Below are 24,120 nucleotides of genomic sequence, written 5' to 3' on the forward strand. Positions count from 1 at the left end.
AAATTTTGCATTTTGAAAGTAATTAAATCAGGCTTCAGGGGAGGAGATACTGAGTGCATTTTAACACAGGAAGAACAGAGATTAATTTTTCAGTTTGAAAGCCTCACCCCAAAAGGTCTAATCTCAGATATTGATTATTCTGTTTTTCTTTGATACCTCTATAGAAAGTAGTGTTTGTTGATGGCATCCATTTTCTTGTTCTATCAATAACCATATTTGTATGTTATATTGCTTTACATCCTTGTAATATGTTACTTAAGTTAACATAATTACTGCATAAAAAATTAAAATTAAAATCAAATTACTTGCCGTTAGTTTCCAAGGACCAATCACGTCAAAGAATGATGCTTGTCTGAGTGGTTGTATTCTTTCGCACACAGATGCTCATAACATTGACAGACTTTTGTGTATGCAACGTACATGCCATCTTATTTATTTATTCAACTTTCTATACTGTTCTCCCAGAGGAGCTCAGAACAATTTACATGCATTTATTCAGGTACTCAAGCAGTTTTCCCTCTCTGTCCCGGTGGGCTCACAATCTATCTAACTTACCTGGGGCAATGGGGGAATTAAGTGACTTGCTCAGGGTCACAAAGAGCAGCATGGGTTTGAACCCACAACCTGAGGGTGCTGAGGCTGTATCTTTAACCACTGTGCCACACTCTAATATACTTATGAAGGGAATTTTTAAAAATAAAGTAAAATTCTGGAATCTCTTATGGCACACCTGGAATCTCTTCGGAGCACACCACTGTGCCTTGGCACACAGTTTGAGAGACGCTGTTTTATAGCAATCCTTTAGATTGTACTCTACCAGCGCCATCTACTGGGTATGTTTGGTATTTCAATTTGATTTATATACATTTTGGATTACTTTTACCTGTACTTTGATGATGTATATATTATTTATGGTGTTAAGTTCTATTTATGATGAATCTTTCGAATTATGGTCATCAGTTTTATTTGTTTTTACATTAATCTTCTTTTTGATCTTATATTAATCTTGTATTTGTTTGAACAATTTATATATACACTTCTCCCTCCATATTTGCTGTGATAGAGGATTAACAGAACCGCAAATACAGAAAAACCGCAAATAACTTTTTCATATGTTATTTGCTGTTTTCTATTAAAAACCATCGTGAATATAGTGAAACCACGAATAACATGGTGGGAGACCTGGTCTGTTCCTGAAGGAGAGGTAAAACACGGTGAAGAAAGTGCTGGTAATCAGCGAATTTCTCTGTAAACACTTGGAATCAGTGATTTCTCTATGCAAGCTGATGTAATTTGGGGGGAGGAGCCAGCAAGCTAAAAACCGTGAATAATCAAAACCGCGAATGCTGAAACTGCAAATACGGAGGGAGAAGTGTATGTACACACATATTTTTTATATATAGTTTCTTATGGTTTTCATATTTTCTAGTGGTTACAAACACACCCCTGATGAAGACTTTCATTCAGAAGCTGAAACACAGACCATGTCGGGATCCATCTAAAAAAGACTCACGGATTCTTTTATTAGGCTTGACTCATTTTATGTACATGTTTTAATGGTTTAAATTCTTTAATAAACCATTTGTTCTAAAGGCTGATATGCACAGTCCCTTCCCCACTTCTTCTTGTGTTCTGTTCTACTGTACATGGGGTTGTATTTTCCTTTCTGTTGTGGAATTTTTTTAACTCTGTTGCCATTTTTCTCTCCACCACCTCTCTCGGGAGGGCATTCCAGGCATCAACCACTATCTCCGTAAAGAAGAATTTCATAAAAATACTCTTAAGCCTACCACCCCTCAACCTCAATTTATGCCCTCTGGTTTTACCATTTTCCTTTCTCTGGAAAAAAATTTGTTCTATGTTAATATCTTTCAAATATTTGAACGTCTGAATCATATTTCCCCTGTCCCTCCTGTCCTCTAGTCTAGGGTATACATATTCAGAGCTTTCGGTCTCTCCTCATACATCTTTTGGTGCAAACCTCCTACCATTTTTCTCACCTTTGTCTGTACCACTTCAAGTCTTCTTATATCCTTTGTCAGAAACATTATGCAAAATGAAGCACACAGGGGGGTGGGAGCATTGTTGAGAAATGAATGTAGAGACTGCACTTAGATGAAGTTCTTCCAATCTACTATACTATTCCGCAGTTATTGATGTGATCTGAGTCTAACCTCCAGTACCAATCTGGTTAAATATCAGGATGCAGCCCCAGAGAATGAAAAAAGGAGTGAAGTGCCCGGTTATTGATGTTTATAAGGAGTAGACAAGGTTGGAGATGGGAGGGGCCTATACCAACCAGCAGGATGGAGAGTGGGAAGGAGAGACTACGTCAAAGAGGTCTCTTAGTGAAGCAAAGCACTGGAAACTGGTGTTCCTGGAGCTTAAAAATCTGCACATGCATTTTATACAGGAATTTCAAGAGGTAAAATCTGGGACTGGCAGTCTAAAGGCCAAATTAGATGAGCTAGGGTAAAGGGTGGAAGAGTTTGAATGCCAAGTTTCAGATCTAGAGAACTGGAAAATCTGTGCAGGAAGAACACTAGCCCAATTACATAAGCAAGTGAGCTTGCAGCAAGAAAAAGTTGACTTGGCGACAGATCTCACTGGTTCAATATCAGGTTTGTTGTCCTGCCTGAAAGAACAGAAGGAAACATGCCATGAGCTTTGTGGAGAAGTTCTTTGGCAGCTGTTGAATTCTGAGAAGCAGGACCTGATAGGACTCATAGGATACACAAATACAGAATATTCAACCTTTTCAAGGTAGAACAAAAGAAGACAAAAGAGGCAATTTGAGGAGGTAGAATCTCCTGCGTTCGTATATTTGAAACAAGACCCCTGAGGCAGGCCTTAGGGCCGAAACACATACGTGTCGGGTCTTAACCATGAATAAACAGATTGAGCATCACAAATCGCCTCTTTTGTCTTCTTTAGGACTCATAGGATACCAGGTCAATAGAAAGAAGATCAAAACTATCCAAGGCCTGTACTGGCCAAAGTGCATAAACATACAATAAAGAAGTAGATTTGGGTAGACTGGAATATGAGTGCCATCATATGGCAATATTTCCAGGCTATAGTTACAAAACTCAGAAATGTTGGGCCACCTTTAAGGGAATTAAGAAATTGCTAAGGCAGAAAGACATTCTTCAAAACACTATTCGTTACTGTACCCACCTACCTTCTGAAACACTTTGTTCTCTAAAACAAACTCTGCCTCTCACGCAGAACATTATTATTCGCCTTTCCAAATCCCAAAAGATGCCAATTCAAAAGATTCCTCAACAAGACACTTTCCTTCCAAGCAGGAATCTGGAACAAAACTCTGTGACTTACTCCTTAACTCATCGTCATACCAATCATTCAGAAGATCACTGAAAACTCATTTATTTGACAAATTTGTTTTAATTTCTTCAAACAATTTCCTCTACGTCTACTTGCATGCTCCTGCCTTCTGATATATATAATTATGTTACACACCTATTTGTTTATTCCTACTTCATGCTTTTGATGTAACTTCGCTGCACTCCTGCAGCCTCTTTTGTTGTAAACTGTCTTGAACTGAAAGGTATGACGTGATATAAATAAAGCTATTATTATTATTTTCTGCTGAGTGTGAAACTGGACATATTATTTTCTGCTGAGTGTGAAACTGGACAAGGAATGGAAAAATGTTAATATCTCAGACAGTTTAGAGCATTTTTTGAAAGCCAGTGAGGAGGAATGGAGATGGCAGCCTGATGCTGGAGAAGGATGGCGATAGGGGGCTGGCTGTATGTAAGCAAGAGTGGCTGAGAGGTGAAACCCAGATTGGAGTGCAGAGGAATGATAAATTTGACCAGAAGACTGGCCCTTGCTGTCACAATAAAGCAACCAACAAAGACTACATTGGCGCTGGTGATAGACTATTTGAATAGGTGCCAAGTTTATTACCTAAATGGCATGGAAAAGAGAATGAGACGTTACAGCTGATTGTGGGACATGATAAAGTGTCAGTACAGTTAAGATGTTAATGGCAGTGGGACAGATATGTAAGCTTGTTTTGGGAGTGTGGGGGTACATGAGGCAGTATATCTATAATATTTGAGGAGTAGAGTGAGTATTTAGGCGTGGCAATAGTATACAAAATGCAAGGGGGGATCAGTGGAAGGAGTAAGAAAGTTGGCTGGAAGTTAATTACAGAGGTGTGTGGGAGGGGAGGGGATGGGGAACTTGGGGATTGGGGAGGGTTGGGTTGGGTTTGGTAGGAGATAACAGTTGGGGTATGAAAAAGAGTAGAAGGGCTGCTTGGGGGGGGGGAAGACATTGAGCTCACTATGATATGGAATAGACTAGATGGGAATGACCAGATAAATTTTTGGTCATGGAATGTGAAGGGAGTCAATGATTCTATCAAGCTAAAACAATGTGCTGAAAGCAACTATTGAAGGAAGCAAAAGTAGATATCGCACTCTTCCAAGAAACATATTGGAAGGAAGAGCAGAGGTGCTATCTGGCCACTGAGAAAGTTAAGAAGGGAGAGATGGTGGTGGTGGTGGGTGGGAGGGTGGGATTCCAATGTGAGGAGGTAATAAGGGATCAGGACAGAAAATATATGGTAGTATTTAGGACAGAGTGGTCATGCTGGTTAATATATATCAGCCCAATCAACAAGGGAAGACATTACTTATAGCAAAAGTAGGGAAGGGGTAATATTGATTTGGAAGATGTGAGAGAGTGACCCAGCATTTAAGGGAGTGAAGGTTGGTCAAGTGAATTAAGCAGCATATGGAAGAGTTGGAGCTGCAGCATATATGGATATGAATGCATCAATTGAAAAAGGATTATATATTTTATTTTGCTCCTAATAACTCCTACTCACATCTAAATATGTGGTGGGTGGAGGTAGAACATGAGTGAAGGGTAATAATAATAATAACAGTTTATATACCGCAGGACCGTGAAGTTCTATGCGGTTTACAGTGGTTAAAAGATGTTACAAATTAAGTAGAATTAACAAAGTTAGAATCTAGATATTAACAGCGCTAGAGATCAGTTATTGTGGAGTAGGATTGTACAGATTAGGGAAAGAGGTAGCAAGCTGTAGGTAGGCACAATGAAGAGGGAAATTGAGGACTGGATACTAAAACAGAATTTAATCTAGACAGAGGCAGAAAATAAATTGAGGACGATCAGAGAAGAAAAGGAAGGGGAAGGAAGAGGAGAGAGAGATGCCAGATCATGGGGGGAGGAGACAAATACCAAATCTGATGGGAGGAAAGGGGGAAGGAGACAGATAGCAGATCTGAGGGGAGGAAAAGAGGAGAAAGATATGCTAAAAAAAACAAAAACAAAAAAACCCAGCAGGGGGAAGGGAGGGACAGATGGAAGGGAAAAAGACAGGGATGCCAGACCATGAGGGAGCAGAGGGAAGAAGATGGATGTCGGACCAATGGGGGAGGGAGAGATAGAAAGGAGAGGCAGACGGTTTCTAGAAGAGGCATAGAGAGATCAGATGTCATATGGAAGAGGAAGAGAGAGGACAGACAGTGGATGGAAGGAAGAGAATGAGGAAAGATTAAAACAGAAACCAACCAGACAACAAAGGTAGAAAAAATGTCTATTTATTTTATTACTTTACTAGCTGATGCCCCGGCGTTGCACGGGTATTTAATTATAGCAATAACACTGTAAATGGATTCAAATAAAGATACTTTATAGTGGTGAATGAAATTATTTTTTTACAGCTTAATAAAAAGTACAATATTCAAATTATAATGTGAAATATTTGACAAAATGAATACAATACAACTAATGCAAAACGTGAGTATAAACAACAATTTTAGTTTCACCTCCTGGAGCTAGAACATAAATTCTTGGGTGAACCCACCCTTAAGCAAGCAACATAGAGTTGTGGGCCGCGAGACCCCCAGAACATATCAGCCCAGGTAGTGAGGGATCAGCATACCAAGTTTCGGTCAAATCGGTCAAGCTGTTTTTGAATTACTGTGAGAATGGCAGCTTTTTACATTTTTTCCATTGACATGAATGGGTGAAATCTGATTTTCTGTTTGTAGCTCCGCCCACGTGTGCAGGTGGGCCGCGAGACCTCCAGAACATATCACCCCAGGTAGTGAGGGATCTGCATACCAAGTTTCGTTCAAATCGGTCAAGCCGTTTTTGCGTGATCGCAGCACATACACACACACACACATACATACACACATACATACCTCCGATTTTATATATATAGATTTATTTTTGCTTTAGGATAAAGTAGTATTGTAGCTATATTGATAAATTGTTTATAAACAGAAAATGGAAATAAGGTGATCCTTTTATTGGACTAATTTTAATACATTTTTTAACTAACTTTCAGAGACCAAATCCCCCTTCCTCAGGACAGATTACTGGCTGCCAGACTGGAGGAGGTGGTCTTCAACTGGCAAGGTTTTGGGATCCCTTGCCACAGCAAGGGAGATAGCTAAGTTTTGTTGGACTTGGCCTGGACCTGGACCTGGGCCTGTGTGTTCAGTACAGAAAGAAATGCATATCTGGTTTTATTTCTCCAGTGTTTTAATATTTGGTGAGTTTAATTTCTTGAGGTTCCCAGTTCAATTTCAATTTATTTTCATGATCCCTTATTCTGTATTTGGTAAAGGTCTGTCTGTGTTTTATGTGTAAATAAGTCATTTAAAGTTGCTTTTTGTGTGATAGTAATGGGAGGTGGGGATATGGGGGGAAGGTGCAGAGAGGAGAGGGGATCAGGTGTTCCTTCCTTAATTTCTGCCCTGGGCCCTAGCATGTCTAAAACAGCCCTGGGAAGAAGGGAGAGATGATGCATTGGTGGGGGGGGAAGAGAGATGTTGTATCCAGGGCATAAGGGAGGGAGGGAAAGAGAGATGTTGGGCATGGGAGTGAATGAGAGGAAGGGAGAAATACGTAGGAAATGGAGAGGGGAAAAAGGAAGATGCTGGATCCAGAAGCAGAAGGGAGTGATGCCAGACTATGGGATTGAGGGAAGAGAGAATGCTGGACCATGGGGGAGAGTGCAGAAGGGAAGAGAGAAGGGACAGGGCGATAAGGTTACAATGAATGGGAGGTGAGAAAGAGGGAGTAAATGCTGGGCTAGAAGAGACTCAGAGCCAGCACTTGGAGATGTGCCTGCTCACCCTTGTGACTGATGACAGAGCTGGTAAAGTCCCCGCCTGAGTCCAACCCCAGAAGCTGCACTGTTCACACTTTCTCCCTGTCCCCTGCTGAAATCACTCTACAAGAGGAGGAGAGAGTGAACAGTTGCATATTGGGCTGTTTTCTCCTCTCTGCCTAGCAGCCTAGAGTCAATTGCTCATGAACTGCAGGATTATCTACCATTTCCCATGATTCCCAAGAGCAGTCAGTTCTCTAGGCAGACACAGGATGAGGAAGCAAACTGCAATTCACTCTTTTTCTCCTCTGGTGGGGAGAGGGAGAGTGAACAGCACATCTGTTGGTTGGGCGGGAGGCAGGGCAAGGGAACTGTGCATTGTGTATTGGGGGCAGGACAAAGTGTCCTCTTTTTTTGTCCTCACAAATATGATAACCCTATGAAGGAGCTCTCAGAGAGAAGTTGACACTTGACAGTGTTTGGTGTGCCAGCCTCATTCAAGTGTGACTACTGAGGTGGGGGGGGGGGGGAGTTCAGAGTGTGAGAATAAATACTGGAGGGGGAGGGGAGAGAAGAAAGGGGCAGTGAGCAGAAAACACGAGAGACTCCTATAGTAAATTTCACTAGGTATTAGCTAGTATTCAGACTAGAGAATGGCACGGGGACAAATTTGTCTCTGTCCCCACAGGAACTCAATTTCCCCATCCCATCCCCGTGAGTTTTGTCGCTGTTCCTGCCCATTCCTGTAAGCTCTGCCTTAGCCACACAAGCCTCGAATACATATGATTTTAAAGTGTTTGAGGCTTGTGCAAATGAGGGCAAAGCTTGCAGGAATGGGGCAGGGACAGGAAAATGAGTTCCTGCGGGGAAATTTGTCCCTGTGTCATTCTCTAATTCAGACCTCATAAAAGGTGTACATTTGAAAATAGTTCACAGTGGATACAGCTTTATTTGATGAAACTAGAAAGTGTGAAAGTAGATCACTTCTGAAAGTTTCCCTGGCAAAGAGCTTCTTTAACATGTATTTTATTTTTAAGGAAGTGAGAAGGGAACATTTACGTGTCAGTCTGTACCATCACTTATTCACTTTCTGAGAAAGAGTGCAATCAGAAAGGTTCACACAGAAGTGACAGAAATATCAAATGTACAACTGATACATTGCAAAAGTAATGACAGCAGCTTTCAAAGCTTCAGGAAGATCAGCCCCCTTAGAAACAGCACTGACAAGATAATGCAGAGCTGCAGACAAAGGAGAACCAAATTTGAATATGATTCATCAGAAGCCATATAAGTTTTGCAAAAAAATAATAAATAAAAGTCACTCTTAACACTGTTCCCTTTCACACTGTTCCCTTCTGCTACCTCCCTTACCAGGATTCAGGCAGAGTGACATGGACAATCATGATATAATTTGACCCCTTTTCATCACGACCAATGTTCTCTCCATTACATGTGCAGGCTGCCTCAATTTCAGGAGCTGAATCCTCAGGATTAACAGTTTTTATGGACTCAGTTTTATGATTTTTTTAATGTTATTAATAAACATACAAGTGTCCAGTTCATCTATTACACTGTGCCGGTGTTTCCTTCCAGTATTTGTTTGTGCTTTGTCTTTTGGGTAGTGGAGTACTGAGGTTTTTTGCTTGTTGTGGCTAACAGTGAATCCATCCCGAGTTCACACAGCCAAACTGCAAAAACCTAGGGTTATCATTTTTCGGGCCGCAAAAATCTGGACATATGGCCCCGCCCTGTTCTACCTTCAGCTCTACCCTAGCTTCTTCCAGTTCAGCCTCCAGCCCTGCCCCCACTAACCTCCTCTTTTCTTCCACGACAAGCTCCAGCTGCATCTGGAGGGTCTGGAGCATATATGGATGTGTGTGACGTCATCCATGTATGCTCAGATACCCTCCAGTTGCGGCCAGAGCTCGTCAGGTCTTTCCAAAACCCAGACAAACTGTTGAGTTTTAGAAAGTTCATTCAGGACCCCAGACAGTCCTCTATAAAGAGGACATGTCCGGGTTTTCCCAGACATCTGGTAACCCTACAAAAGAACTATTGCTGCCACCCTCCCTCCACAGGACAAGGGCAGTGTGATTTCACTCCCCCTCTTTATTTCTTTCAAAATATAAAACCTCACTACTTTAATCAAACTACAAAGAGGCTCCTCAAAATAATCAATGCACCACTTTAAATATAGTGAACAAAGTGGTACTATGCGAGGGAGGGGGGTGCTGAAAAGTTCCCAGCCCAACCAAGAAGAGAATGATGTGGATATGGTTCCGTCAAAGATCTGAAACAATGTCAAAAAACATAGAATTTTGTTGCTGCAAATTGGCACGTAACAAAATAAAATAACACTTTTTAACTGCAGTGACAAAATAAAGCTCAGAATTTAGGAAGCTGGTTGGTTGGGCTGAGAACTTTAAAGCACCCCTTTGTAAGATCATGAACAGAAAATATTACTTCAAATAATAATAATAATAACAACAGTTTATATACCGCAGGACCATGAAGTTCTATGTGGTTTACAAAGATTAAAAGAAGGTACAAATAGAATGAACTTAACAGGGTGGAAGCTAGTGATTAACAGCTCAAGGGGTCAGTTATTGAGGAGAAAGAGTTGTACGGGTCAGCTGCCTAGATATTTCAGGAACAGATATGTTTTTAGGCGTTTCCTGAATTCCCCATAAGTAGCAGGCGTAAGCAATTGTTCTAGATCTTTACCCCATAAAGCTGCCTGATGTGAGAAAAGGTGTTGATGGTGTCTTTTGAGTTTACATCCTCTAACTGGAGGGGAAACGAAAATCGAATGTGAACTTCTCTTATGTCTGTTGGCTGAGAAGGAGAAAAGGTCAGTTATGTATTTAGGGGCTAGTCCATATAGTACTTTAAAGCAGAAACAGGCGAACTTAAACTTTACGCATGCCTCCATCAGTAGCCAATGCAGCTGTCAGTAGTAGTAAAGTAAGGGTGATGAAAAAGAAGGTGGGAAATGAGTGTGGAAAGAGAAAGTAAGTGTCAGTGAGTTGGGGAGAATGTACTGAGCAGATGATGGACTGGAGAGAGAGAGAGAGAGAGAGAGGGTACTAGGAACCTGAGGGTAGGCTGGAGAGAGAAAGAAAGAGTGCTGGCCAACGGGGAAGTTTACGGATGTTTTTTTCATCAACATCACTTTGCTATATTAGCTTATCTGGACTATGCCAATTCCCTTTACATCAGCTTAAGTATAACTTGAAGAGATTACAGCTTATTCAGAACACGGTTGCCAAATTGATTTTTGGTAGGAATAAATACGATCATGCTACTCCATTGTTAAAGGCACTGCATTGGCTCTATATGTATTGGAGGGTTCAGTTCAAGTATGCCAATGTTGTATTTAAGAGTTTATATGGGATTTTTTCCCCCCCATTATGTACCCTCTCTTTCAACTCTCATCGACCCCTTTCCACTAGGGGTATACATAAATTCAAATTAATATTCCCTTCTATTAGAGGGATTCAAACTTTAAGTAGGTTCTCACATTCTATGGCATTTACCATGGTGAAAATCTGGAATGATCTCCCTTCAGATATTAGACTTCTTTCTTCGTTGACATGCTTTAGAAAAACTCTGAAAATTTTAAGAAATTTTTAGCTGATAATTGAAAGATGGCAGTAGATGAATTTTTCCTGTCCAAATACTGTTTTCTAATGTTTCCTTGAGTTAACTGTTGTTAACCGGTTCGAGTCCCTCAGGGGAATGACCCGGTATATAAGACTAAGGATTGGTTTGGAAGGGTAATTTGGATTTAGCTCACATCTTTTCAATGGTAGCTTAAGGTGAGTTATGCTAAAGTACAGTTAAGTATAGGGCCAGATTCAGTAAACAGCATTCAAAGTTAGGCATTGTTAAGATCCGTGCAAAGTGCCAATCCTATAAAGATCATTTAGCATTACGCAACCTTTTTAGTGCTCAGTATGGAGTCCTGTGTCAAACTGGTGTAAATCCTTGCTCCCAACTGATGGTAATTGGGCGCATAAATTCAATATTCTATAACATTGTGCCTAATTTCTGAGAATACCCCTGACCTGCCCATTTATACCCCCTTTTGAGCTGCACACTATAAAATTTGATTGTGCGTGTTATAGAATAGAGCATGCAGCAGATTTGTGTGTAATTCCTAATTAATGCCAATTAGGTGCTAATTAACTCCATTAGTTGATTGATAGCACCTAACTAATTAGTTTACATACTCATCAGAGATCCTTATCCAACTTTGGGTGAACTATATAGAATTCAGGGGTTAGAGGATAATTTTCTTATCATTTTCACAGTAGCACAGTCGTTCAGAAGTACTTCTATCGACTCATGATGATACGTTCCCTTGCAAAGTTACTTGAGCCAGCCTCCTTGAACACATTGATCCACTCCCTAGTAATCTCTTGTATAGACTACTGTAATGCCATGTATAAGGGCATTACAAAAAAAGGAAATTAGACGGCTTCAGATTGTACAAAACACAGCTATTAAGATCATTTGCGGCGCAAAGAAATACGATCACGTCTCACCCCTTCTGATTAGTTCACATTGGTTACCAAGTTAGAAACATAGAAACATAGAAAAAAGCGGCAGAAAAGGGCTATAGCCCACCAAGTCTGCCCATTCCAAGTATCCCTCCCCCCTGAGTTTACTCCCTTAACGATCCCACATGAGTATCCCATTTTCTCTTAAAATCCGTCACGTTGCTGGCCTCTATCACCTGGTGTGGGAGTCTGTTCCAATGATCCACCACTCTTTCGGTGAAGAAGTACTTCCTGGAGTCACCATGAAACTTCCCTCCCCTGACTTTCAGTGGATGCCCTCTGGTGGTCGTTGAACATAGAATCAGTTATAAAATCCTACTTTTAACATTCACAACAAAATTAAACAACCAACCAGAGTTCATTAACAGACTTTTAATTCCCTATAATACTTTAAAATCTCTTCGTTCAATGTCTCAGAATCTTCTCGTTCTACCTTCTTTAAAATTGATTAATACGTTACGCTCCAATAATTTTGAAATTCGCTGCCTAATCATTTGCGCAGTGAATCCGATATAAAACAATTTAAAGCAAAACTAAAAACATTCTTGTTCCAGAATGCTTTTGGACAACAACTGTCCTCTTAAGGACAAAAAATTAAATCAAAATTATTACTTTTTACCCTAACCTATTGTATTTTCCCTTTTTTGTTGCACTTTTCTTTAACGATTGTAGTTCTTCCCCACTTTCCCATTGTTGAAGTAGGTCTATACGTCTTATCAGTGCTTTATTATGACACTTGGATTTTATCCAGTATCCCCAGTTTTAATATGTTTTTATGTAATTTTATATTGTACACCGCTTAGAAACCCGATTATGTGGTTTAAAAAAATTTTTTTTAATAAACTTAATAATAATAAACTTTATAAGGAATTTTATACACTAGATCTGATATTAAGACCACAGGAGGGAGGCCGGCTAACTCCCACCGTTGTGGCCGACTGCCAATATTCAATGTCTGGCCATTTCCTGTGACTGGCATTGAATAACCAGTCTAGTTTTGGTCAGCTCAAACTTAGCAAGCTAAGTTAATTGTAAGCGCTGGCCGACTAAATTATAGCGGCAAAAGAAGGAGCTGCTTTTTGCATGTCCTGATTTGGCTGCCAATTGGCAGGTCAAACGCTTACAATTCGTAGCTATCTTGTGATATATCCAGCTAAGTTTAAGTTGCTAAGTTTAAGTTGCTGAATATTAGTTGTTAGTTGACCAAAAGCCATTTAAATGGCCAGAAGCCATTTCTGGCTGGTTAAATAACGCTGAATATCGGGCGGACTGTGAATCACTTGCATAAATGATTGTGACAATTTTGTTCTCTATGCCACTCATTTGCAACCCCCAGTGGCACCTTCACCATATTCCTTGGTTTACAGAGGCTAGAGGCTTCTCACCTGCAATAAGGATGAGACCCCAGGCCTCTCTGCAGGGCATCCTCAATGCTGTTGACCTGGAGCTCATGATACAACAGATCTGAATTCCAATGCATGCATCTGTGGCCCGAAAGGGTAGTGCTCATCGTGCCCCTGTACTCTGGAGCATAATTAGCGAAGTAACAAGTTTGAGTGGGATCTAGGCACAATAAATGTATCAATTAGTAAAGGACAAGTACTTAGAACCTGTTTTCAAAGCACAAAATAGCAGTGAAAAATACCACATGTCCAACTCATTAATAGAGCAATGATTGGCCTGCCTAGTGCCTACCTATATGTGCCTCCTTCACTCAAAAATTGATTTCTTTACTATCAGTCCATCTGTGCTTTTCAGAATTAGCCCTTCAGAATTGGGTTTTAATGTTTCTACTACATTGGAAAGGCTGTGAAGAGATCATGTAAGTTGATTGCATCATTTTTGTATATTTTCTTATGTTGGGTTTGCTTCCTGGTTGATGTTTGAGTAGTTGTGTAGGTGTGGTTGAATGTAATCAAATGGTGATCAGTCCAGGGTACTGTTTTGGTAGTGCAGCCAGGAGTCCCAGTGGTGAGCAGAATACCTTTTTGAATAAAGATTAGATCTTGGATGTGGCCTACAGAGTGAGTCGGCAAGAAGACTATTTGCTGGAAGCCTGCAAAAACCAGAAGGAATGGTACAGTTTAGGGGGGTAAAGAACTTATGTGCACAACAGAAGAGCGGGACTTCGGTGTGATTGTATGTGATCATCTAAAGGTGGCCAAACAGGTAGAAAAGATGACGGTGAAAGCTAGAAGGATGCTACGGTGCATAGAAAGAGGTGTGGCCAGTAGGAAAAAGGAGGTATTGATGCCCCTGTATAAGACTCTGGTGAGACCTCATTTAGAATATTGTATACAATTCTGGAGACTGCACCTTCAAAAAGATATAAAAAGGATGGAGTCAGTCCAGAGGAAGGTTACTAAAATGGTACGTGGTCTTCATCATAAGGCATACGGGGACAGAATTAAAGATCTCAATATGTATACTTTGGAGGAAAAGCAGGAAAGAGGAGATATGATAGAGACCTTTATATACCTACGTGGTATAAATTCGCATGAGTCGAGCCTTTTTCATTTGAAAGGAAACTCTGGAATGAGAGGGCATAGGATGAAATTAAGAGGCTCAGGAGTAATCTAAGGAAATACTTTTTTACAGAAAGAGTGGTAGATGCATGGAACAGTCTCCCGGAAGAGGTGGTGGAGACAGAGACTGTGGCTGAATTCAAGAAAGCCTGGGATAGGCACATGGGATCTCTTAGAAAGAAGACACGATCATGGTTACTGTGGATGGGCAAACTGGATGGGCCATTTAGCCTTCATCTGCAATCATGTATCTATGTTCTATGTACATTCTTCTTGGTGTAAATGGTCGTGCCTAAATTTAGTTGCAGTTTCTGAGCGTAAGCACTGTTCTATAAGTCATGCCTAGTTTAAGTGTGGCTTACAGAATACAGTACTCTCCAAGAACTCATGGTTCAGAGTTGGTGACCCCAGTCGTTCTCAGTTTTTTCCTCTGCAATTACAGTACTTAGAAAAATATCCTCTGACCACCTCTTCTGTGACCCAGGACCCCGCCGTGTGCATCCTCTGGCCCCACAACATCACCGATCTGCTCTGCCTGACCTCCAACCCCGGCCCACAAGCGCCACCACCCACATTAGCACTTACAACAGCTGCCACCACCGCCCCTCTAGCCCTCTCCTGCCTCCAATCCATGCTCCTCTTCCGCATCCAATAATCGTGGTTTTTCGCAATTCGCAGTCACTCCAGGAATGTAACCACCGTGAATTTCGGGGGAGTACTGTAGTGCTTTTTCGGCACTGATTTTTTTGTGTATCACATTTAGAATTTAGCTCTTTATGAACCTACTAGTCTTTAAGCCAGTTACATTAACGGGTGCTAGAGTAGATATCTGTCTGGGGGGGGTTTCTTTGTCTCTCTCTCCTTGCACATTGCCTGTCTGTCTGTCATTTTTTCTGTCTGTGTCTCTCCCTATGTCCTTAGTGTCCTCAGTGCCTCCTTCCTATGTCCTTAGTGCCCCTAGTGCCTCCTTCCCATGTCCTAAGTACCCTTTCCTACGCCCATAGTGCCCCCAGTACCTCCTTCCTGTGTCCATAATGCCCCCAGTGCCTCCTGCCCATGTCCTTAGTGCCCTAAGTGCCTCTGTACTGTGTCCTTAGTGCCCCAGTGCCTGCGTACTGTATTCTTAGTGCCCCAGTGCCAGCGTACTGTGTCCTTAATGCCCCCAGTGTCTCCTTCCTATGTCCTTAATGCCCCCAGTGCCTCCTTCCCGTGTCCTTAGTGCCCCCAGTGCCTGTCCTGCTTAGTGCCCTCAGTGCATCCTATGTCCTTAGTGCCCTCAGTGCCCCTTTCTATGTCCTTAGTGCCCCCAGTGCGGCTTCTTCCTATATCCCCATCATTATCTTCCAGACTTTGTCCCACCCCACCCCCAATGCCGCATCTCCGATGATGTCATCAGAGACGCGGCAGAGGAAATTAGGCCAGTAGAAGACCGCAAAGCAGTGTGTTTACTGTGCCTGGGACGCTGCTGGAGCTGCGAGGTTTGTCGGCCGTCTAGCGGCGGGAGGGTCGGCTGGGAGGGTCAATGGGGGTTTCTGGTGTGCCGGGTAGAGTCGGCGGGGGAGGGGGGGGGAGTCACGGCATGTTAGTGGTGTGCCGGGTAGGGTTGGCGGCGGGGGGGGTAGTCGCGGCGTGTTACTTGCCGCCGGTCCTTAGACGCGCGCATGCGTACTCTTACCTGCCACAGCCCGACAGATCAGGGATCAGGGAACACAGGGTAAGAGTGCACGCTTAACATTTTATTATATAGGATGTGCCTTCACAGCCTAGCCAACCTTTTATACAATTACTCTACCTATGACTTTTTGAGGTGCCTTCTCTTCAAAAAGAGAAATGGCACAGATGCAGGTCTCAAACATTTTCATTATATTATTCTGCTGAATTTTTTTTAATTGTTCCTTTAGTTATTTGTTGAAAATTCAGGAGCATGCACATCTGATGCTACCTTATCCCTCAGTAAAACATGACAGAAAAATGGGCCATGTGTTCATTTCTACCACTTGTAACCTCCTACCCATGCTCAGAGTGTTGCCAGACTTACCAATATCACAGTATTTTCCAAGATAGTGCCCAAAACAAGCACACGCGATTTCTCCTGTGGAGATAATCATCCTGCAGAAGCCTTCATTCACGCAGAGATTCTCAATGCACTCTGGAATAAAAAGAGAGAGAAAGGAAGAGGCACTGCAACATCCTCTGACAAAAGGTTGCCAAGCCATGCATAACCTGTCTCTGTGACAGATACAGAAAAAATTTCTGTGGTTTACAAGTGTTATAAACTCAATGTTCCAAACACCACTAATATAAGAAATAAAGCTGTGAGGTAATTCTTTTAAGATATTTTCTAAAACAGGGAGGAAAGCCTCAGAATGTGGAGTCTTGCACCCAATTCGGGTTCTATCGTGAAAATCTTTTCACTTGTTCCTGTTCGTCACCAGCTTACATCCCCCTCCTTACACTTATTGCTTTTCCTATTTTTGATTCTTTTTTAATGTTCTATTTCTTTATTTAATAAATATTTTCAAAAATTCTCTCTCTCTCTCTCTCTAAAACAAACAATCAATTGATTTTCATTCCCAATCCTAATTCACCAAACAGATTACTTCCATAAGGAAATCGGCAGATCTGTGCAAAGCATACTTCAAAAACTTTTGGTTATTAGTCCATCGTTTATATCAGTGTATCTCAAACTGTGTGCCAGGCACACTAGTGTGCCTCCTGAGATTCCAAGTGCGCCGTGGCAGATTGAGGAGGAAGAGAGGCGCCTGCCAGTTGACTTCCCTACACGGTAGAGCACCAGCACTGCCCGATTTGCCAAAGGCCTGCATGTTTCCCCCTTCTCTCTAGCGTCCTCCGGCTTTCCCCCTGGGCTCCCGGTCTCACCTTTAAAGCTAATTACAGCAGCCTGCAGAGGATCGCCAGTAGGTAAAATGATTTTATTTTCAATATAGTGATTGAAATGTGTCAGTTTTGAGAATTTATATCTGCTGTGTATATTGTGTGTATATGAAAAATGAATGGAAAAAAATGGCATTACAATTAGTAAAGGGGATGGGATCTGGGGCAAAGATTGGATAGGCCTAGGGAAATCTGTAGTTGGGGTTCTTAGCTTGAAATAGTTGAGAAACACTGCTGTAGGCAATCAGCTGGCGCCAATGCCTCTCCTTCTCTCTGGTCCTCTTCTCTGCTGGCACTCCCTACCAGCAGGACAGGATTAATTAATCGAGGGCCCCTAGGCACACCAGTATACTGAGTCCCCTCTCCCACACCCACATGGTCTTGCATTTCACTCTCTCATCTCCCTTCCCCCCACTTACATCAGCATCTGCCCCCTTTCTGTCCCTCCAACCCAATTCCATCCAGTATCCTTCCCCCTTATGTCTCTCTTCCCTTTCCTTGCACACCAATTCCATCAATATCTGCCCCCTTTCTCTCCCACCACCACCCTTCCATACCACCCTGCCCCCTTTCTCTCCCTCTACCACCCTTCCATGCTCCTTTCTCTCTTCCCCTCCAAACATTGCAGCTGCCGGCTCTGCCCTCTGAGCACCTTTGCAATAGGCAGCCCAAAAGTAGAATTAGAAAAGCTGATGGCCCCCCCCCCTCCTGCATCAATGGCAACGGGCCCCACTCCCGCATCAACAGCAATACGGCTGGCTCTGTTACAGGAAGGTCCCACGATGACTGCATCTTCTGGTCCATCTCCCTCCAACATCACATCTTCCAGAGCAAGTAAGTGACGTCGCAGGGGGATGGCCCAGCAGACGCAGTCATCGTGGGGCCTTCCTGTAACAGAGCCGGCCGCATTGCCATTGATGCGAGGGGGGCCCGTTGCCATTGATGCAGGGGGGCACATTGCCGTTGATGCAGAGGGGGGCCATTTGCTGTTGATGCAGGGGGAAGCCGGGACTGTTGATGCCAGGAGGGGGCCATTGCTGTTAAAAAAAAAAAATGGCAATGTGGGTCGTCCTCCTTCAGCGGGCCCCCCTCACAGTTTTGGGCCCTAGGCACGTGCCTACTGTGCCTATTCATTAATCCGTCTCTGCCTACTGGCATCTCATGGCCCATCTGGAGGGCCTCTGCACATGTGCGGACGTCGACATGATGATGTCACACAATGCATGATGTCATCATGGCAACATCCGCACACTTCTGGGTGCCTCAAGCCGTAGCCACTACCTTTAGTGTGCCCCAGCTCAAGAAAGTTTGAGAGACACTGATTTGTATCATCAATTTAATGAAACGGTACTTATCTTTAGAAGCGCTGTATAATCTTTCTAAGCGTTTTCGTTTTCACCGCCGAGTGGCTGTTGTACTGAAGCCATTGCTCATTTAGTTAGCTAATGTGCTTTAATTTACTGTGATCCGACGCGGCCAGCATTTCAAGGGGCTGTCTCTGCTCCCGCTGCATCAGGGATTTTAGCAACAGTATGTTATAGAAGCAGTACAACTCTTTTCTGCCGATTCCACTCAGCATTAAAAAAGAATCAAAAATAGGAAAAGTAAGGAGGGGGATGGAAGCCGGTGACGTGAACAGGAGCAAGTGAAAAGATTTTCATGATAGAACCCAAATTGGGTACAAGACTGCACATTCTGAGGCTTACCTCCCTGTTCTAGAAAATATCTTAAAGAATTACCTCACAAAAAATTACCTCACAGCTTTATTTCTTATACTAGTGGGTTTTGGAACATTGAGTTTCTGTCACAGATACATCACATTTTGATGACATTGTGAAGACTGCTGAAAGGGAACTCCCGCTGATATTCACCTCAGCCCTGAAGAAGAGGACTTGAAACACAAATTCATATCAGGAGGAGTGAAGCACTGATTTCCAAAAAAAAGATGAGTGACAAATTTATAACATTTGAATCATGGCATAAAGGAAATTTTTGATATTTAAGATAAAAAGGAAGACATGGACCAATGAAAAAAAGGGCTGTGATTGCAGGCGTTATGTACCCTGCCAGCCGTCTGAGGATCCGGAAAAAACGTTTAGAAAAATTTATTTATTTTTTTTTATTTAAAAAGTTATCATTGTAACATTGAGTATATGACTGGTTTGCAATTGTGGAAATGTGATGTTGAGATACCAGTCTACTAATTAGCGAAGTGATTGTAGTGTGTTATCTATCACAGATAGCCAGGTCACATAGGAAGTCTTTAAAAGTCAACTGAGAAGAAGTACAAGGAAAGACATTCATTGTATGTAGGGAAGACAATGATCACAGGGTGAAACAAAGGACAAAGGGTGAAGAACCATTCTTTCATATAAATAGTGGCAGATTAACATTATACTGTGGACAGAACATGCAATGTTTTAAAATGGTTATTTTAGAAGCTCTATTTTTGTTTTGGACATCTGAAAATTGGCATTTATATACCGTATTTTCACGCATATAACGCGCGCGTTATACGCGTTTTTACCTACCGCGCATACCCCTCGCGCGTTATATGCGTGAGCGCGGTATACAAAAGTTTTAAAACATAGTTCCCACCCCGCCCGACGCCCGATTCACCCCCCCAGCAGGACCACTCGCACCCCCACCCCGAACGACCACTCGCACGCGCTCCCACCCGCACCCGCATCCACGATCGGAGCAAGAGGGAGCCCAAGCCCTCTTGCCCGGCCGACTCCCCGACGTCCGATACATCCCCCCCCCCCGGCAGGACCACTCGCACCCCCACCCCGAACGACCGCTCGCACGCGCTCCCACCCGCACCCGCATCCACGATCGGAGCAAGAGGGAGCCCAAGCCCTCTTGCCCGGCCGACTCCCCGACGTCCGATACATCCCCCCCCCGGCAGGACCACTCGCACCCCCACCCCGAACGACCGCTCGCACGCGCTCCCACCCGCACCCGCATCCACGATCGGAGCAAGAGGGAGCCCAAGCCCTCTTGCCCGGCCGACTCCCCGACGTCCGATACATCCCCCCCCCCCGGCAGGACCACTCGCACCCCCACCCCGAAGGACCGCCGACTTCCCGACAATATCGGGCCAGAAGGGAGCCCAAACCCTCCTGGCCACGGCGACCCCCTAACCCCACCCCGCACTACATTACGGGCAGGAGGGATCCCAGGCCCTCCTGCCCTCGACACAAACCCCCCTCCCTCCAACGACCGCCCCCCCAAGAACCTCCGACCGCCCCCCAGCCGACCCGCGATCCCCCTGGCGACCCCCACGACCCCCCCACCCCCCTTCCCCGTACCTTTGGTAGTTGGCCGGACAGACGGGAGCCAAACCCGCCTGTCCGGCAGGCAGCCAACGATGGAATGAGGCCGGATTGGCCCATCCATCCTAAAGCTCCGCCTACTGGTGGGGCCTAAGGCGCGTGGGCCAATCAGAATAGGCCCTGGAGCCTTAGGTCCCACCTGGGGGCACGGCCTGAGGCACATGGGCCCAACCCGACCATGTGCCTCAGGCCGCGCCCCCAGGTGGGACCTAAGGCTCCAGGGCATATTCTGATTGGCCCACGCGCCTTAGGCCCCACCAGTAGGCGGAGCTTTAGGATGGATGGGCCAATCCGGCCTCATTCCTTCGTTGGCTGCCTGCCGGACAGGCGGGTTTGGCTCCCGTCTGTCCGGCCAACTACCAAAGGTACGGGGAAGGGGGGTGGGGGGGTCGTGGGGGTCGCCAGGGGGGTCGCGGGGCGGCGGGGGGGGCGGTCGTTGGGGGGGGCGGTCGTTGGGGGGGAGGGGGGTTTGCGTCGAGGGCAGGAGGGCCTGGGATCCCTCCTGCCCGTAATGTAGTGCGGGGTGGGGTTAGGGGGTCGCCGTGGCCAGGAGGGTTTGGGCTCCCTTCTGGCCCAACTACCAAAGGTACGGGGAAGGGGGGTGGGGGGGTCGTGGGGGTCGCCAGGGTGGTCGCGGGTCGGCTGGGGGGGCGGTCGTTGGGGGGAGGGGGGTTTGCGTCGAGGGCAGGAGGGCCTGGGATCCCTCCTGCCCGTAATGTAGTGCGGGGTGGGGTTAGGGGGTCGCCGTGGCCAGGAGGATTTGGGCTCCCTCCTGGCCCGATATTGTTGGGGAATCGGCGGTCCTTCGGGGGGAGGGATGTATCGGACGTCGGGGGGGGGGGCATCAGGCTTTCAGGATGGGGACAGACCTTCAAGGGGGGACAGTGCACGGAAGTCAGGGGGGGTGAACGGAGAGTCGGGACAGCGCACGGAAAGTCAGGGCGGGCGAAAGGAGCGTCGGGCAGCATGCGCGGTATACCCGTGAGCGCGGTATACCAAAGTTTTTGTACATATCATCGTGATTTCTGCGCGCTATACCCGTGTGCGCGTTTTATACGGGTGCGCGTTATTTGCGTGAAAATACGGTATTCATATTGAACGAACAACAAAATCCTAATCTAACACTGCAATATAACCATTTAGCAAGGAAGGGGTGTAGTCTGGGTGTGCTTTGGGTGGGATTAGGGAGGAATCAAAACATGGATGTCCAACTCACGTCTAAAAAAATGAGCATTATTTAGACCTAGGACTTACCACATCCAGGTTACAGAAAATTGCTCTGACTGAGCAGTTGTCCATTGAAGAGTTTAAGGCATGACATCTCCTTAACCCTCCAGTGGTTGCTTTCCCCTTTCCTCTCCCCCAAATGTGTAACCAGGAAGGGATATTAAGCTCTATGACAGCTTCAGGTACTATAAGAATTCTTAATAGAGCAACAAGCAAAACTGAGGAGTTTCCTAATGGTTAATGTACTGGACTAAGACTCAAAGGAGGACTGATGGACAGACCTGGAAGCTTTTCAATCAGGAAAGAGTGGTGCTGTTCGAAGAATGCTCAAGCACCCTCTTTCCTGGCTGGGGGGTGGGCTTCCAGATCTGTCCCATCAGGACCTATGTTCAAATCCCACTTCGGCTTTTTTATTTTTTATATTTTAAATTGTGAGCCCTCCAGGGACAGAAAATACCTACTGTACCTAAATATATAAGACACCTGCAAGCCTGAATGCTACTGAATTGGTGAAGCTTCAAGTACTATAGGTTGGGGGTTTTTTTTGTTCCTGCATAGCTCAAAATAATAATTAAAAAAAAAAAAAAAAAAAAATTTCACACAGCTGAAAAGGGATTGGAACCTGAGTCCCCTGCTTTAACCATTAAGCTACTCCTCTGTTTTGCACAGACATTTGTGTGGCCAGTTTATAAGACAGGCGTTCCTATGCTGCTAAGCATTCATCCAGGTCCCTTGTCATCCCCTCCACTCCCCCATTCATAATTTGGATGTTCATGCTAGATGTTTCCAGCACATGGATGACTCATCAATATGTATTTTAGAACAGAGATGGACGTCCATTTCTGATGTACTGACTTGTACTCCACTTGTCCTGGGAATATGCTTTCATATTTACTTTTAATTCTATGCAAACTGTGTCCATAGCATGCTTTGAAAGAGGAAGTATGAAAGATAGTGAATAGCACCTGAAATAACTGTGTCTGTTACTTAGCAATAACAGGTTGGAGCTTGTGAATTTATTGTAGAAAAAATGTGTTGAGTTTTAGCAGGATGGGAGGGGAGTGAAGCTCTGTATAAAAGTAGATTTTCTTCAAAAATATAAAATAGGAGGGATGAACTATTACCAAAAGATAATCTCAGATGCACTTAGTATAAAATGACAGTTTAGTCCCTCGTTCCACTCAATACCTGTATTTCGTTCATAGTAGCATTCAATTTCCCCATCGGTGCATGAGCACGATTCTGGCTCTGCTCCATAGTATCGTGGCCACTTTTCTCCAGTGTTGAAATATGTATAATATGTCACATCAAAACATTTTCCTAAATTAAAACAAGAGAGAAGACAGACTGAGGAGAAGAAGATAATGTGACTTGCTTATATGTCAGAGAACCAAATTATTTCTTCTGTACTTTATTTATGGTTGCCAGTTTTTACCATTACTTGTTCTTACTTTTTAATCCACCCACACAGAGGTCAAAATCCCCAAAAAATGTGGCTTGAAGGATGACCTACTGAAACCAAGGATACCGGTACATACAGTACTTCTAGTATAAGAGTTCAGCATGACAAAATACACACCAAAAACTGCAGTACTTAGCAATGTGAAAGGCCCAATTGGCTCACTCTGGCAAACACTGCTTACCGATGCCTAGACAAACACAAGCCCAGGATAGGCAACCACAGTCCTTGGATTGCTTCCATTTCATGCATTTAGATCTCATGCATATTCATTGAGGATATTTTGAAAACCTGACTAGGCTGTACCCCTCAACAACCATGTTTGCCCACTCCTGCATTAGACTCACCAATAGAATGAAAAGCCCATCCAATAATATTCTGGACAAAGAGAAATATTCAGCAAAAGTGTTTTCATAGCAAGCTGTCTATTATTTATCACTTAGATCTGCCCCAGAAAATGTATTTATTTTTCACGTTTACCTTCCTTGCTTTACATATTGCCCTTCACCTCCACAGGTATGCAAATCTGGCTCATGCATATTCATTAGGGATATCTTGAAAACCTGATTGGCTGGGAGTCCCCCAGGATAGGTTTTAGAACCACAGCCCTAGACAAATGCAGTACCATTTTGTTGGCTTGAATAATACTGTTGGATATTCCACTAAACATATCAAAAGTGAAACAGATAAGTATGTACAGTGTTCTCCCATGAATTCGCGGTTCGCGAATTCGCAGTCTGCTCCAACCACCTCTTCCTGTAGTAAGGTTGGGCTACACCAATCAGGAGCTGGATGTCAAAGCAGCTCCTGATTGGTGTAGCCCGACTTTACTACAAGAAGAGGCGGTTGGAGCAGACCGCGAGTGATTTTCTTCACCCACTTGCGCTCCAGCTGCCCTCTCCTGCCTCCCCTGCTTTTTGTTTCATCTTTGGGATGTGGAGTGGAATACTGTGAGCTGAAAGGTTTCTGGAGGTTATCCTCTGGATAAGAC

The 24,120-nt window shown here is 44.0% G+C and overlaps 1 protein-coding gene and 1 long non-coding RNA gene across 2 annotated transcripts in view; one reads left to right on the forward strand and one right to left on the reverse strand.

The window, feature by feature from the left end:
• Nucleotides 1–1,633, forward strand: part of LOC117363066 — a 58,318-nt gene extending 56,685 nt beyond the window's left edge. Inside the window, exon 3 of the long non-coding RNA XR_004539967.1 lies at nucleotides 1,430–1,633. This is a non-coding gene — a long non-coding RNA (uncharacterized LOC117363066). The remainder of the gene's footprint in view (nucleotides 1–1,429) is intronic.
• Nucleotides 1–24,120, reverse strand: part of HGFAC (HGF activator) — a 103,570-nt gene that overhangs the window by 34,574 nt on the left and 44,876 nt on the right. Inside the window, exons 6-8 of the mRNA XM_033950292.1 lie at nucleotides 22,859–22,990; nucleotides 16,252–16,362; nucleotides 13,074–13,251 (exon numbers count right to left, since the gene is read on the reverse strand). Of these exons, the coding sequence (XP_033806183.1) occupies nucleotides 13,074–13,251; nucleotides 16,252–16,362; nucleotides 22,859–22,990 (421 nt within the window). The remainder of the gene's footprint in view (nucleotides 1–13,073; nucleotides 13,252–16,251; nucleotides 16,363–22,858; nucleotides 22,991–24,120) is intronic.

The sequence above is a fragment of the Geotrypetes seraphini genome, chromosome 1 (genome assembly GCF_902459505.1).
Source record: "Geotrypetes seraphini chromosome 1, aGeoSer1.1, whole genome shotgun sequence".
Classification (NCBI taxonomy): domain Eukaryota; kingdom Metazoa; phylum Chordata; class Amphibia; order Gymnophiona; family Dermophiidae; genus Geotrypetes; species Geotrypetes seraphini.